The 17,237-nt window shown below is 38.2% G+C and overlaps 2 protein-coding genes across 3 annotated transcripts; one reads left to right on the plus strand and one right to left on the minus strand.

Moving 5' to 3' along the window:
- Window positions 1-983: 983 nt before the first annotated feature.
- Window positions 984-3,782, plus strand: LOC147849870 (uncharacterized). 2 transcript variants are annotated; one of them, XM_087337264.1, is made up of 6 exons: window positions 984-1,225; window positions 1,761-1,882; window positions 2,191-2,280; window positions 2,589-2,641; window positions 2,719-2,821; window positions 3,287-3,782. In XM_087337264.1, the coding sequence occupies exons 1-6, from the start codon at window positions 1,021-1,023 to the stop codon at window positions 3,350-3,352; spliced, it is 639 nt and encodes a 212-aa protein (XP_087193390.1). In that variant the 5' UTR covers window positions 984-1,020; the 3' UTR covers window positions 3,353-3,782. The 2 variants fall into 2 exon arrangements, with proteins under 2 accessions (XP_087193390.1, XP_087193391.1); XM_087337265.1 differs by lacking the exon at window positions 2,191-2,280.
- Window positions 3,783-4,525: 743 nt separating this feature from the next.
- Window positions 4,526-7,587, minus strand: LOC147849871 (uncharacterized). Its single transcript, XM_087336896.1, has 3 exons — window positions 5,799-7,587; window positions 5,260-5,312; window positions 4,526-4,951 (listed from the first exon to the last, which is right to left on the minus strand). The coding sequence occupies exons 1-3, from the start codon at window positions 7,509-7,511 to the stop codon at window positions 4,810-4,812; spliced, it is 1,908 nt and encodes a 635-aa protein (XP_087193022.1). The 5' UTR covers window positions 7,512-7,587; the 3' UTR covers window positions 4,526-4,809.
- Window positions 7,588-17,237: the final 9,650 nt, after the last annotated feature.

The raw sequence follows: 17,237 nt of genomic DNA on the forward strand, positions 1-17,237 counted from the left end.
AGGTTCTCAACCCTCGCGCTCTAATACCATGTAAACGATTACTTGTGGAAGCGTTAGCAAACAGAGAAAGTAAAGGATACACAAAGTACACGGGAGAGACAGAGAGAGCAGAACGTAAAAGCTATATTCAAATCAATATAGACACCCTATACATAAAACTATGCTCAGTAGCACTATTTATACAAGTCCTCGTGGGACTGACAAAAGTACCGTGTACTTCAATGCTCACACGAGCATCTGACACTTACTACGAGACTATAACTGCCTAGTAGTCTAAACTAATACTAGGCTTCCGGTTACCGATTGGATCCGGCTAACCGGCTCCCCAACTCACTGGCTCTGTTGCTTATCCAGCCGATCCGGCTCCAATTGAGCTTGCCGCTCAACACAATGAATGTCAGATGCTCTTTTAAGAGCATTGAACTACATGTCAGTACTTCTTAACGGCCCTGACAGATGGGCTTGTATATATAAATTGCACATAAGCACTATGTAAGTGATAGAGTGTATATTTCTGTACTAGAATTTTTTGTTGTCTGATCTCACTCAATCCTACTCTCTTTCTTCTTGTGCTTTGTGTTCTGTGGTAACAAACTGTTCATCTTTCGGATAACCGACTGACTGTCTGTTCACAAGCTTCTACATATTGCAAATCTTTACAATCTATCTACTTACATGTTATCTCAATCCCTCCATGAACCTTGATTGATAGTTCATTACCAACACATTTACAAACTCGTGATCATGTTTGTTTCTCTTTCGTCCCATAAGATGATGGTCTATTTGTCAGCTTGTTTATCACGGTCCTTCCTTGCATGACCGAGAGAGGGGTAGTGTCGATATTACACGGATCATACGAGAGAAGGGTATTTCCGATATTTTTATGTACAATATATATGCCTTCAATCTTACACACAATTCTGATAACAAATACCTATACACATACACATACATATGCTGTTATACATATACATATACATCTATTATCCATCTTTTTGCTTTGCGCTTTCTTTTGCATCGATGCTTTCCTTCACTAATTTCTCGCCCTCGATCCTCAGAGCTATGTCGTGGCCGTGGAAATCTTCTTCTTCAAACCAAGAGACCAAGAAACGGAAAGGAGATGGTGAAGAAGAACAGCATCACCATCGCCAGCAGCAGAGATCTCATGACAAGCTTCTCGCCAAACCAAATACATCGAAACTCCATCGCCCACTTCTCTCAAGAGGTGTATTTCATTTGTGCCCATCTCGTTATTTTTGTTGCTGTTTTTTTATTTTTCCCTTTCCTGTATTCACATTATAAATATGTGGTCGGAGTTTCCCTTCTCCTAAAGTTGCACCAAATGTTTGGACAGAAAAAGATGCCTGCCCTCTTTCTCTAAAAATTTGGTCAAGTTTTCTGTATGTTGGTGTCGGAAGTCTTTATAGAGCAAACAACATTCTGTACAAATACTATATATACAAATTCCTGCAAAAACTTACTATAATTTTATGGCATCTTCTCATGTATCCCGTTCTCTTTTCATAAATATCCTTGTATGAAATGAGTCTATCATAAAGATGCATTGTGTTTATGAAAAGATCATCTATTCTTTTGAGAATCCAGTTAAGAGAACCTGTGTAAACTGAAATTGAAGGAGCTATCTAATTAAGAATTAATAAAAGCAGGGAAGCACAGACACGGGGGCAATGCATATCAGTGTGTTTTGTATTTATTGCTTGTTCTTATTATGGTAAAGGACTCCGTGTTATTAATCGTAGCTAAAGATGAAGGTGATGTTCAAGGAAACCCTCTGTGGCTCCCTGATGCTCCTCTTGTACCAAGGCCAAGAGCTTCTTACAATGCAGCATCCTTGGCATACCTGGGAGATAGCATATATGAGGTAATTCTTCTCTCTTCATATCTTTAAGATATTAAAAATTTTAGTTTCCTGTTATGTGATTGTGGCTAGAAATATCTGATAGGATACGTAATACATGGGCGAGAAACAAAAATAGTGGAAATAAAATGCTCTAGCTAATCTACTCTTAAATGAAATCACAGTACAATTTCTCTCTCATAATCACTATTTCATGCAACTATGTATATGTGAGCTAACTGTGGATGTTACAGGTGATATGCTACATCATGTGTTCTTAATAATATGTAAGCTTTTTTTTGTGTTCATTACATTGGTGTGAAGGCGTGCAGCTGTATGTGCGATGCCATTTTTTAAGTCCACCACGGAGCATTGACAGCTACAATACGCTTGTCATGGGTATGGTCTGTTGTGAAGCACAGGTAATGAAACATTCCATAGAGCTACTGAGAGAGAAAGAGAGATCATTTTTAATGCTTTTGTTTAACAAAAATGCACAACCCCTAACTTTTGCTTATTTACTGGAATACCCATAAGTTTTCCAAACTTGGCTCTGTGTAGTACAAATGTTTCTTACTACAAAGAAGCTTTCTGGTAACTTGTGAAAATTTTGAGGGGTCCAGGAGGAGGGTATTCTGGTAAATATCCATTAAAAGTTAGGAGTAGATGGGCGTTTACAACCCTTTGTTGTATGTGTTTAATCCTGTTTAAATGTTTCATGTCCATGTAGGATACCTTGATAAAGACGTTGCTAAAAGATGATTTTCTCTCGGAGGAAGAAAGGTGCAATTTATGTGTATTTGTTTTGGGTCTGGGCTCGTCCCTTTTTGTGTTGCTTAAATGAATCGTTTCTGTTCCAGAGACATAGTTCGGTGGGGACAGAATGTACAAACCAACCATAAAAGAGCAACAAAGCGTGCTGGGGCTGCTGCGTATAGTCGAGCTTCATCTTTAGAAACATTAGTAAGTAACAGTCTGAAAGATTTACTGTAATAAAGTTAAACAAAAAGAAATGCATCCACATCTGAAATCAAAGAAAACTTCACATTCATAACAATCAGAAGCAATCTTCTGACATTGAAATCTAAAACTTTTATTTGTCACTGTCATGTACTTAATAGAGGTTAATTAAGGCTGGAGATATCACTATATTGCTATTAGGCTAATTAAGACTAGACTAGGCCCATGTGTAGAGGTTAATCAAGATTAGAGCTGGGCCATTACAGATCGTACTGGCATTGGAATAGGAAAATATTATGTTTCTAATGGTTCATTTTATGTTATGAACACACACACACAAACATATATACCTAACTATATTAGGCTCATGAGTTACTGGAAAAGTTTGAAAAAAGAATTCATTGCTTTCAATACATTTGACAACGTGATTTTTTTATAATCTTGATACACAATGTATTGTTTTGACAGATTGGATATTTATATCTTACAAATCCTGGCCGGTTGCACGAATTGATGAAACGGCTCGGACTTTAATCAGACTAGGATGTTTGGAATTGAGAATTTTGAAATTGCTAAAAGAATTAGCGGTGGTGTTTTGAGCATAAAAATAATGCTTACCTATTTGTATGTGTTCCTGATTAGCTACAAGAAGTGTAAACAAAAGGGTGATCAAATACTGCATTATTTGTAAGTTCAAATATGCTGCAGCATTGTCATATTCAATCTTTTATCACCAACCAATTGCTCTTTGGTAAATGGAAAAACACAAGGGTTGCGGGCAGGCTTGTCCTAGAAATCTGTGACCAATTTTCTTTTATCCAGAGAGACTGTAATAGAATTATTTCTAATGGAATGCATTTCCTGTAATCCTATGATGAGTCAGGTTTAGAACAAGCCCATCCTATAATGAAACTAGCAGAGAATTGCCTTGAATTTTTCACTAACTTCTCTACTCGTTTCAATGTATGTGTATCACATTTCTTTTCAAAATCTCACATCAACCTTGCTAAGAAATGAAGGATTTAAGGATGAGAAATTGGGTTTCAGAGTTAATAAAGGTTTCCCAATTGGCATTTCATGACCCACTCTGAACTTTCTCGGGACGGCATTCTAATGATGGTGATCCAGAATGAAGGGCTGTATAAAACAGTAATTAAAGAAGTGATTTAACTATGAACTGAAATCAGGAAAGGAAAGAAGGATAGGTAAGTAGTAGAAGGATTTAACTATATCAAAATTGATACACAATAGTTCTCTCTAAAATAAGTAAGGAGAAAACACTGCCTTTCTTTCCCTCTCAAGGTATAGGCCTGTACGTACACATGGAAGGCATGTTGATGCAGCCCTAGCATTTTGTTTCTGTTGCTTTTTTAAACCAGTAGTGGAGAATGCTTTTATGGGTTAGATGCCTCTTCAGGCGCATAGCAAAGCATTGTGCCTTTCTCATGAAATCTTTATAAATCCTTGCGCACCCTACTTGTATGTTTCATGTGTCTAAAACCAAGTCAAGAGTTATTACCTATTTAATGCATTAAGAGATCATTATCATGGATGTTTAGGATATCTTTGAGCTTTTATGTTTGTTTCAATATGGATAATTTGATGTTGCCCATTTTTGGAATCATATTTTATAGGTTGATTTCCTTGAGTATGCATCATTCATAAATCTCCACACATAAGATTGTTAGTAAATATTCACATCCACTGAAAGAATTTGTGCTTAGAATGTTTCATCATTTACATAAGCTAGCTTTCACACCCAGTTTTATACAACCATCTTGGCCACTGAGCCAAGAAACACACATGTACAACAAACCCAATTGTTCTCCCATCAAGGGCTTCCCAATCAATGGAGTCAATTAGTAGGTATTCACTATTGTAGGCTTCTTAGCATACATATAGTATTTCACGAGACGTCATGCTTGTTTTTCCATGTATTGATGTAGGTACAATGCTAAATCAGGCTGTTTCACAAAAGCAGGTTGTTTGTTTCATGATTTTGATAGCTTAACTTGATGGATTCTTGTTATGTACACATTCTTCATAGTCTCTTTAGAGTTGTTCAATAGGTGGCATAGACCCCCTTGTTCTTGCTTACCGAACCCATTTCTCAAACTCTGTATCAAAAGGCATCTGAATGAAGAAAATGTACAGCAATAAACAAAGGATAACTAACTTTCACGTGTACAACTATGGGAAGAATGTAAATATAACCAACATTTTGGGAAAATCTTGAGGCTACCCTGAGGTTTTGTTTATTTCCCCGAAATGCCCTTAGTTAAACCCTTGAAAAGCCGAAGAAACGGAGATGAAGTTTGACCCCATATATTTTCTCAAATAGCACAAATCATTGCTCATTCGAGGAGCTGACCACCGAGGGGAAACAACAAAAACTCAGGGGTATGTCAAAGTGTTTCCCACACCCTTTTCTTTTTCTTTACCTGGTTTGATATGCATTTGCATTGCTCCGGATGCCAATGAACAGGAAAAAACTCTGAAACAATGCCGAAGTTTAGCGTTTATTAATCGATAAGTCCAAGATTGTATTCTGGTGTTCTATCTGCTCTTATCATTGTACTAAGAAAGGTTTTAAATGACAAGATAAGCAGTTCAACATGAAGCAGTCTTGCTGTTCTGTCTTATGATATATTGCTACATACCACTAAACCTTTCAATGAAATGTTACTGCATTTCTGGTAGATACCCATAAGACTAAAGATTATTTTTTAAGAGAACTTTTTTTCTCCTCCTGCATGCTTGCAGCCTAAGAATCCCATTCACATAAGGAATCAACAAGCAAACATTACACCATATCAAACACTTACTACATTCATCATAGTTTTAATGAAAATTATAGGCAGGCCTTCTTTTCTGAGTCATTCTAGCCCCCACCTAGAGTAAAGACCAAAAACAATCCAAGTACAAGGAAAACAAAATAAAGGGAGCCCAATACTAAGCTTAACAAGCAACAGATCTTCACCTTGACGAAGGAAACCAAAGGTAGCTGATGCGTTTCTCCTTTAATGTCTACAATATCCTGAGCTATCGCTTGAAGTAGTTTCAAGTCTTTGTCCTCTTTAATCAGAGAATCTATAGCTTGTTTCATCAACAGTCTTTCTTCTTTGAGGACCGTCAGTTTTTCCTTAAGCTTAAGGCTATTCTTCCCATCTTCAATGTCTTCTTTTCGAGTGCACTTTACATCTGTTAGGCTTGAATCGAGTGATAATGGGTCTAATGCTTTGGGATTATCACGAAGAGTTTGATTTTCATCAGGTAGCACGATTCCTTCCTCCTCCTCAAATCCTTCATCTTTCTCATGACCATCTTTCTTGTCATATTCTCTGTCAACAACTAAATTGGAATGCTGAACAAATGGTATATCAGATGTTTCATATTTGACTTCATACACATCATGTACACGTTCACCGGCATCACTAACCTCTGCTATTGATGCTTGACTATGAAAAGCTTCATTTATATTCATACCATACCCTTCACGATCTGTTGAAGAAGGATCACATCCTTGCTTGGCATCTTTATTGATTCTATCATATGCCAAATCTTTCAAATTTATACTTACTAATCCCCGGAGTTTGCTCTTCACAGAATCCTCTGCTAGTTTCACCTCTTTATGCGCTTTAGAGCACTGTGTTTCTTTCTTAAGTTCTTCTTCCAAATAAGAATTCCATCTCAGTTCATCTGATGCAAATGCATCTTTTGATGTTTCCTGTTTCAATCTAAGTTGATTGTTAGAATAAAGAATTTTAGCATTTTGCATACACTGAAAACGTTCCTCCAGGCGTTTCACACGAGCTAAAATCAACATACTTGTATCATCCAAGATTTCCTCATGATAATGCTTGTGAGTATCAAATCGACAGCCCTTATATTCTGCCTTGATTCCTTCTCGCTCTTCATTTCTCCATAGTGTACCACTTGCTACAGGTAACCCTAAACAATCATCTTCTACATTCCTCTTTATGGTAGCATAAATTTCTTCTTCAATCTGCTTTCCATCGCAATTCATTTGGCAATAATCATCTAACCGATCTGATATGTTTACACTGTCATGACTGTTAGTTACATTCAAGTCATGTCCAACACTTTCCTCATTAATCATCTGATCAGTTCTACCTAAGTATATTATTTCACCTTTATTCTCATCCTCCAGTTCGATCGGATCTGTTACTGGCATGCTCATCAAATTTTTCCGATGGGAATTCACATACTTTGGATTAGTGTGGCATAATCTCTCACTTTCAAGAAGCGTAATGTGTTCACCATCTCGATTGTCCTGATCTTCTACATTGGACACTGATCGTTCTTGTTCTTGTTCTGTTGTATGATCTATTCTTAAGAACATTCTTTGGTATGCGCTGATATGATTCTGTAAGGATATCAATTCATCTTCTTTATTTAGGAGTACTTGTTTCAGAAGAGATATGGCTTCTTGAGTATGTGATTCTCTTTCTTCACATGCATATATATACTGCCGAGCTTCCATTAGAACTGACGATTTCTCTTCTTGGAGCCGAGTGATCATCGCCATGGCTTCCTCTGCAGCTGTCGCAGCTGCACATCTCTCCTGTTCCAATTCCAAGTAAACCTTGTGAAGCTCCTCTCTTGCAGACCTCAGATCACAACGTAACCTTGAGACATTGTCCTCGACAAAGCAGACAGGATTTTCTTCCATAACAGGAACTGTTCTTCTATGGCTCAGAATTAAATGACCATTTCTGTGACTGCGACAAAGAACAAAGAAAATGTTATAAATTTGGTCAGATTTTCTTTTCTCCACGGAATAACCGTGTCTGTGGATGACTCAGAGATTATTGTTGTAATTCTATAGGGGATTATTCCCAAGAAAGAAGCTGCCAATCATCCAGAAAGAAAAAGGAACGCCTAGAGCTGGTTCGTGAACATGTCCTTCCATAAGGGAACTGAAACCCTATACAGAAAAGCTTTAGAGTTTAGGGCTAGATTTATGGTTTAGAACAAATCTAACGTTTATTCTGCAATTCGTTCAGAAACATCAGCATTCTCTGTCTGTTTATTGAGTATGAGTGGGGGGATTTGGAAACCCCAGGGATGATGAGAAGCTTCTTTAGAAGAATAGGGAGGAATGGCGGGAGAATGAATGTTTTTGTTAATTCAAGAAATGTCAGCTGTTAGGTTTCTTTGTAATTTTTCTGCCTCATTTTTCTTTTTTTTCCTGAAGAAGAGGAAGTAGAGAAGAAGAAGAAGAAGAAGAAGAAGAAGAAGAAGAAGAAGAAGAAGAAGGGAAGGATGTGGGGGAGGGTGGTGTTGTTACAGTGATGGTGGGGGAACGAAGGTCGCCATGGAAGCTCGATATGGAGAGAGAGAGAGAGAGAGAGAGATGTGATGAAAAAGCCGTTAATGGACGGACGCCCAACAAACTAACTGTTTTTCATCTCTAACTAACAACACAATGAATGAACGAACGATGCGTGGGCTCTCTCTCTCTCTCTCTCTCTCTCTGCTCTCTCTCTGGCCTCTAGGCTCGGGGGGCTCTCTTCTCTACCTCTGCCCCTGCCTCTGGTTTGGGCTCTGGCTTCTGGCTCCGGCTACGACTTTGGCTCTCGCATCGGCCCAACCTCGAACCTTGGCCCCAGACTCCTATTGTTCACTTGGTTGTTGCTAGATGACAGGCTCAAGCACTCTTGCCCCATTTGAGCGCACACAAAGTTGTCCGCAAGCTCGAATACATTCGCGCGCGCCATCATATCCGATTTTCTCGTTTCCTTTAGATATGCGCTTGTCCTTGGCCTTGAACAAAATAGCTAGGGTGGTGCCAATCGCCGAAACAATGTTAATGTTGTGGGCAAAGGTTAAAGCATATAACCACATGAACGTAGAGACACAAGAAGAGTGTCAAGTTTCATGTATGTTGGAGTGTGTAGAGATATTGGAGTGGAATGCATGCAAATTGTTTTGGCCCCATTATTAATTCCCCATTGTTTTATATATGTTATGGCAACAGACTCTCCAAGTCGTAGATGTCGTCCAATACATAAGCAAACAACTCGAGAATCAAGAACAACCCTAAACCGGCCACAACTGGTTTCACGTTCGTATTCGTATGCAGAGAACAAGAAGCAGTACACAAACAGAAAAAACCGTAAAGACACAGAGACACCGATATATTTACGTGGAAAACCCGAAATGGGAAAAACCACGGGGTTCCACAAACCCCAAGAAAACAGATCACTATAGTAGAGACGAAGTACAAATACGGAACTCGGAGGCAACGACCTCGAGTTCTCCTTCGTCTAACAGATGGCTATAGAGTTACACTCTCACTCTCTCACTCACGGTTCCAACAGCAACTACCTACATTCTAACTTTTCAATAATGATCAACTACTGTCTTACTAAAGTTTGCCCTAGTTGCTTATAAACAAAAACAACTTTCTGGCTATTTACAAGTATAAGGGTAAAAGCATGCGAGTGGAAACAATATTATAGCTAATTAGCTACTAAAATGGCCATAGCTAATTACCTATTTGTTTAGCTAGTTTTTTGTGGGCAAATCATAAGGATGGTTTACGAAATTTTATGTTTTATTAGTTAAATACATGTCATTTAATTTATGAGAATACTCAAATATTTGAACTTTGGTTTCTAACATAGTGGAACTTGGGGAATAGTGTCATCATCTAAGGTTGACTTGAATGTCATCAAATTCTTGATAATCCTGAGTTCGAGTTCGAACTCCAAACAGATGGAGTACTCTGAGCACGAATGCAGATGAAGCTCCCACAGCAGCACAAAAACTTTGAGATCGACATTGCACCTTCAGAGCTACAACACACGACTAGTTCGATCCTTGTCCAGGTATGTATCAGTTACATATTAAAAAACCTTTGTTTTTTTCCTTTTTGATAATTGTTTGTAACTTTGGTGTCTGTTCATCTTTCCCAAAAATCGAATAGGGCGAAGTCGTTGGAGTCCCAAACAAGGATGTCTCGAAGATCGGGGTGTAGCAACATGTGTGTTTCTGATTGACAGAATTTCGTATTACGGTTGATTTCTGCCTTTAGTGATGATTAGGGTTTGTGTTTTCCTTAAGTGGTTTAGGGTTTCTGATTACAAATTTCAAATTACAAGTTTCTGGTTACAAATTTCTGATTACTATCGCAATGTGTTGTAATTTTGCACCAATTCTCATGACAAATTCTTATTAGGGTTTCTAATTTTTTAAGTGGTTGATTTCTGATACATGTTGAAAAGGATAGATTACAAATTTCAAATTATTGTCTCAAAGTCTTGTAATTTTGCACCAAATTCACATTAAAATTTCTGTTTTTGCACCAATTTTGATTACTGATTTTCTATTTCAGGTGGCTCGTTCCTCCCTATCCTAGAGTGCTGAACTTCGCAAAATTTTGCAAAGGAAAAGGAGGACTTTCACAACATATATGGTCTATCACTCAAGGGTATTCACCCTACTGTTCTAACAAATAGATTGGTTAGTGATGTAGACTGGATGTCAGTATATAAAGTGCCTAGAGTGAAAGGCAAGGTCAAGCTCAAGCATGTACGACCGGACCTGTACGATGACTGCATGAGACTGCACCAGAAAGTACATCAAGAGATCCCGGTCAACAACGTGTTGTCCGTTTCATTTGCTATAGCTTTTGCATACGAGTATTGCAAAACAACGAAGGAATCTCAAGACCCTAAAATGTACAAGGTAGCTTGGGCAATTTATGGTGAGGCATCAGTAGAAAGATGTCGGAAAATGGGGAGCTTGCAACAAAAAATGGCAAGATTTTGGAGCATGGTAGTGTCAAGACTGAGAGAGAGAAAGAGAGAGAAAAAGAGAGAGAGAGATAATTGAAAGAGAATTATTATATTGAAGCGTAAAATGGATTACAAAGAGTAGGCTACAAAATGACGTTGAACCAATTTAGGTTTGGGATGGGTGGTAGATCCCTATTTATAAGTAATAGAGAACACTCTAGAATATTCTAGGTTATCCTAGAATGTAGAGTAATCTAGAAGATCTCTAGAGTATTCTAGAAGGTTCTAGTGGTATAGAACACTCTAGAATATTCTAGGTCATTCTAGAATGTAGAGTAATATAGAATATTCCTATGATATTAGATTTCATATTCTAGAGTCTATACATATAAGAATATTAATACAATGGTTAAAGATTTGACATGTGTACAACAAGGTCGTGGGTTCAAATCCTTTCGAGTCATATCGATGATTTTAGAATCGAGAACGGCAGCAACTTCAAATTCAGGCCCATCCAAGAACTCGACAGGTGGGGGGGTGTCATAAGACGGCCTGGAATTGAACTTGTAGTATAAGGGTTCCAAAAGGGATACATGAAACACCGGATGAAGATGCATGTGCGGAGGGAGGTCAAGACGAAACGTAACATCACTTATCTTACCAGTGATCATGTAAGGGCCAAAACGTTGGTAATCCAATTTACTGCAAGGTCGAGTGGTCTTGATGTTGTGTTGGAGAAGCCATACATGATCCCCAATGCAGAACTTTTTTGAGGAGTCTAGACAATGACGATCGGCAAGCCTCTTGTGTGTAAATTGAGCATCGTGCAAAATGTGGAGAATGTTAGCTTGAATTTCTTGGAGGCGACTAAGACGATCCTTGACAGCAGGGTTAGTAGGAACTTCTGGATGCGCATTCATCGTCCACCGAGGATGCCATCCCGTATTTGCAAAAAATGGGGAATATCTTGTAGAAGAATGGGTTGAGTTGTTGTAAGCAAAATCCGCCAAGTGCAAAAAATCAACCCAATCATCTTGTTGATAGTTGATGAAACAACGAAGATATTGTTCCAATGTCTGGTTGGTACGCTCTGTTTGGCCATTTGTTTCAAGATGATAGCCCGAAGAAAGCTTAACTGAAATGTGGAGAAGTTTGAACAGGTGCTTCCAAAACTTTGAGATGAATTGTGGACCACGATCACTAATAATATCATTAGGCAGACCATTATGCTTAAATACCTCCCGCATAACGAGATCAACCGCCTCTTGACTAGTAATCGACTTTGTACATGGCAAGAAATGTGCCATTTTGGTAAATCGATCAACCACTGTGAGAATTGCATCAAAACCTTTTGAAATTGGGAGATCAGTAATGAAGTCCAAGGATATAAACTTCCAAGGAGTTTCCGGAATGGGAAGTGATTGTAGTAAACCATAGGGTCGGTGACGAGGATTCTTTGATCGACAACATATATCACAGCTCCGAACATACTCCTCAACAAAATGACGAAGGCGAGGCCGCCAATAGCGTCGAGAAATTAATTCTAGAGTCTTGTGAACTCCAAAATGACCAGCCATTGGTGAGTCATGGCAATGTTGCAAAACTTGTAGCCGTGGGGGACCATCAGGAACATACAATAAATTTTGTCGAAATAGAAAACCACCATGCCAATAGAACTGACAATAGTCATTACGAGGATTTTTCGACCGTGAGCAAGAAGCACGATCCGGGACGATATGATCCAAAACATCCTTGGCAAAATCATAAATGGCCATATGATCTCGAATGGAATCAAGAAGAGTGGAATTTTCAAGAGTTGTTATGGCGTTAACTACCATTAATCGTAATCTATTAGGACCCAAAAGGATTTGTTTTTGATGCTCAAATGCAGGTTCCCCTGGACGAAGTTCCATATAAGAGCGTCGAGAAAGAGCATCTACTTTGCCTTGCTGCATCCTAGGGTGATATATGATGATAAAGTCAAAGTGAGTCAAAAATTGCGTCCACCGGGCTTGTCGCCGACTCAAGACTCGAGCATTTTGGAAATAAGTCAGGTTCTTATGATCATTGTAGACAATGATCTGCTGAGAAGAACCTTCTAGGAAATGTCGCCATTGTTGAAACGAATCCACGATTGCAAGAAGCTCTTTGTCATGGATCTCGTAGTTGATCTCTGCAACTTCAAACTTTCGTGAATGAAAGGCGACAGAGTGTAGTTGTCCATCATCTCCAGTCTGTGAGAGGACACTCCCTAGTGCAAAATCGGATGCATTGGCTTCGAGGATGAAGCGTTTTGTTGGGTCGACATGTGCTAAGATAGGTGCTGTTGTAAATGCTCGTTTTAAGCTTTCGAATGCCTCGGCTGCATCTGAACTCCATATAAATGGTTGATCTTTATGTGTGAGCTAAGTAAGCGGAAGCACAACCTTGGAATAATCTTTAATAAATTTTCGATAAAAATTTGCAAACCCGAGAAAACATTGCACATCACGCACTGAAAGGGGCGTTTGCCACTCTAAAATTGCTTGTACCTTCATGGGGTCCATAGCAATACCATTTGACAATACAACATACCCCAAAAATTCCACTTGATTCTGGCCGAAACTACACTTTTCTAATTTTGCGTAGAGACCATATTCTCGAAGTCGACGCAGTACCTGACGAACATGTTCGTCATGCTCCTCTTGGTCATAAAACCTTTTTAAGTAAGGCCCCTAGTTGTTACAAAATATGGCAAATGTCACTAAAAAGTCTGATTTTGACAGAAAGTTTGGTATCTTTTCACACATATACTAAATTGTTCCCCCAAAGACACAATATTCCTATTTAAATTTTGTGTTTTATACAGTAACTCAATACGCCGTATCAAGTTCCTGTATAAAGTTAGTGTTTATATAGGAACTCAATACAGGGTATCGAGTTAAACATACTTTACACAAGAACTCGATACGTCGTATCGAGTTCCTGTGCAAAACATAAACTTTAAACAGGAACTCGATACAGCGTATCGAGTTCCTTTATAGAACACATACTTTACATAGGAACTCGATACGCCGTATCGAGTTCCTGTATGAAACAAGAACTTTATACAAGAACTCGATACGTCGTATCAAGTTCTTGTATAAAACACGGAGTTTATACAGGAACTCAATACGCCATATCGAGTTCCTCTATAAAACACGAACATAATACAGGAACTCCATACGGCGTATCGAGTTCCTGTTGAAAACGCAAACTTTATACAAGAACTCGATACGTTGTTGTCCTGAAGATCCGTCACTAGGCATGAATCGTGAGGTGGAACCGTCGGGGTTCTGGACTGGAAGAATTCGAAGTTTATGCTAGTTTTAGCGAGAAAGTATTAAAGATAGATTGAGAGAGATTGATATGGCAAGAGAGAGATACTGAAATAAAGATTTAACTCTTGATTTTAGATTTGAGAGAGAAGATACATCAACAATAGGGTTACAAGTCTCTTATTTGATCGTCCAAACATTTTACATTAGTCCTTTCATCTTTTTCCTCCCCTCTTTTATAGATGGCTTCATGCATTTGAGGGTACAAGACATGCATAAAATGCATGTTTGCCATTTGGCGCTCATGTATTACATGTGGTGCATGAGAACCATGTCACTCATTTTAGCTCTCATGTATGAGAATTTACATGTAAAGTTACAATGATAAAAATATAATTCCAAGAAAATGTGTTGTCTTAGTGGTAAGCCTATTGACTCTCAACTTGGAGGTGCAAGGTTCAAATCCTTACTTTCCCTCCTTGTGTATATGTATAAATATTTATTTATTTATTTATTCATCTAGTCGTCGGATGTCGGTTACCGTCCGGTGCCGGATGTCGGTTACCATTCGGTCATCGGATCCTAGTTCCGTCGCCTGATGTACCATCCGATCGTCGGATCCCAGTTCCGTCGTCGGATGCCAGTTACTGTATGGTTCCGTCACCGGATCCCGGTTCCATTGTTGGTTGCCGCCGGCTCATTGGCTCCGTCGTCGATCCAATTTTGGTTGGCCAAAACCTTTGCAAGTAGCCAGGCCACACCCACTCATCCAATAGCTTAGTTCAAGTCACCTTGAACTCTCTATGCTCCACACATAGACACAAAGATAATAGCTTTTGCTCTACCTTATATATGGTGAGATCCTTATTTCCTGTCTATATGGGATATTTCACAATTTTATTTTTATCTCTGTCTTTGTAAACTTCCTACCCACATAAGTTGACACTTAGATGTTCGTTTCTTATGTAGTAAAGTGCATCCGAAAGCTCTTCAAGACCTCCATCTTTTTGTACTAAGATATTAAACTTACTTAAAATTAGTATCTTCGCTATTATTGTTTTATATGAATCACACTCGATTTCGTACGTTTTATGTGATTTTCACACCATTGCCGAAAATCTTCACGACATTGTATCGAGTTCTTGAGTGCTAAAACATATTTACAAAAATGTCCAGAGTGTCAGAAACTTATCTGGAGTCTTGGCGCTCGATTTTCTTTGAAGACATGGTGGACGTTGTCGATGCTTAGGGGGAGATCTCAGTTTGGTGTTGTGTGCTCTTGTGCTTTGTTCTGTGCGTGTGCTCTGTGTGACTGAAATATGAGGAGGTCTTCCTATTTATTGGAATTGATCACAGTGGTTAAAGTAACCAGAGTCACTTTAACCAGGGTTGGCAACGTTAAGGTTAGTTAATTAGTAACCACAGTCACTTTAACCATATTTACTTTATTTAGTACCTAATCTTGAGTGTACCAATCACTCTCTAATGGATTTGAAATAAATGAAGCTTATGAATGCATCAATGATTAAATAGTCAAACTAACATAATAATGATTATTTTATAGTCAAACTAACATACAATGACTTTGAAGGCCATGAAGTAAGCAATGATAGAGGTTCATGAATGAACCAATGATTGAATACTCAAAGGAACATTTTTATGACTCTTAATTGCTTTATAGTAAAGATGTGGCCATGAATGAACCAATGATTGAAAAGTCTTATATTTAAAATGGTGGGCCTGAATGAACCAATGACTGAGAAGTTCTATATTAAATATGGGTGCCATTAATTAACCAATGATTTTAACTTTAAACCAACATATAAGTGTCTTGGTAATGATTGTAATTATATTATACTTGATTTAACTTTATAAAGACTAGTTTAAGTAATTATTAATATGTTGAATACAATTGTTATATTAAAAATAATATCTTTTTTTATTGTATTAATATAATATTTAATAATATAGACATTATATTGAGGGAGTTTATGTTTAGAAGCTTATCAGTTTTTTATGTTAGCCTAAGCACATAACTTAAAGAGCTCTGTGTGAACCTTAATCCATGAGTGAAGACTCACTGTTCTCGATTAAAGAATATTGTTTGTCATCAGACTCTTTGTTTTCTACCGAAGAGTATTGTCTGTCGACAGACTCACCATTTTCTATCGAAGAATATTGTCTAAGCTCATCTTCACCTACAACGCCTGTGAATAATGACACATGTGAAGAGTTCTCTATTGAAGAATACGATATTAATAAAGATACGGAGAATGAAGGTAGTGCCAATAAAACATCGAATATCATGGGCGATGGTCACAACAAAGAATTGGATAGTAACAAGGTTACACCAACTTCTATGCAGGAAGAGAAATCTGGAAGCCCTATGCATATTAGAAGAATCCCACGAAGAATTCTTCTGGCTAGATTTAACTTGGTGACATCAGATAAGCAGATTGGATTTGATGTCAAAAAAATATGTTGTGCCCCCCGTGGTTGTATGTCTATGATTGGAAAATCAAAGTTGCGAGAATTAAGGCGGTACTATTTTTCGATGACTGGTGATGAGCAAGACACTTACCTCGGGCCACATATGCAACTAGTGTTTGACAAATGTACGGAGATCAAAGTATCATTCGAGTATTATATCTTCCATGCGCAACAGATATGTAGAGTTACATTCAAAATTGTGTAATGTGTTAGTAACATGCGGCTACATAGAGTACAACAACGTCTACTTAGCGGGGATCAGATGCTCAATTGTAAAGAGGTTCCAAGTATGAAAGGTGCAATTGGAAGACATGCTATTGGTTGGATGAAAAGTTACTTTTAGTTAAATTATGAAGTAATGCCCACTACAGGTAGGATGCACCTCTTTGATAATTACACACGTCGGGAAGTTTATGATGTCTATCGATCTGATATGGTGGGCTCACGTAATAAGTCTGTCACATATAACCAATTCACAAGATTATGGAGAGCTCGGTTTTCAAATGTTATCATTCCACGTAAAGTACGCATGGGATATTGCTCCATTTGTGCAAATCTTAAAAATTTGGCTAAAGGTGCAAAGACATCAATGGAAAAGGATATGAGTAAGAAGTTACTACATGAGCATCGTGAGGCACAATCGTTAGAACGAAAGAAGGCGATGCATCATAGAGAAAAGTGTTTGAAGAGGCCCGAACAATACATGTGTTTAATGATAGATGGCATGGACCAGAAGAAGACATGCTTGTCGCATATGCGGAGGCTCCCCAAAGATGTCAATGATGAGTGCCTTGTTCAAATGCACTTGGTGGGATGCTTGGCTTATAATAGGTCAGTTGGAACTCACGTCTTCATTACATACCCCAACCT

This window comes from Azolla caroliniana, unplaced genomic scaffold, assembly GCF_043228905.1.
Source record: "Azolla caroliniana isolate FFs.n. ecotype wild unplaced genomic scaffold, voAzoCaro1.0.p SCAF_22, whole genome shotgun sequence".
NCBI classification, from domain to species: domain Eukaryota; kingdom Viridiplantae; phylum Streptophyta; class Polypodiopsida; order Salviniales; family Salviniaceae; genus Azolla; species Azolla caroliniana.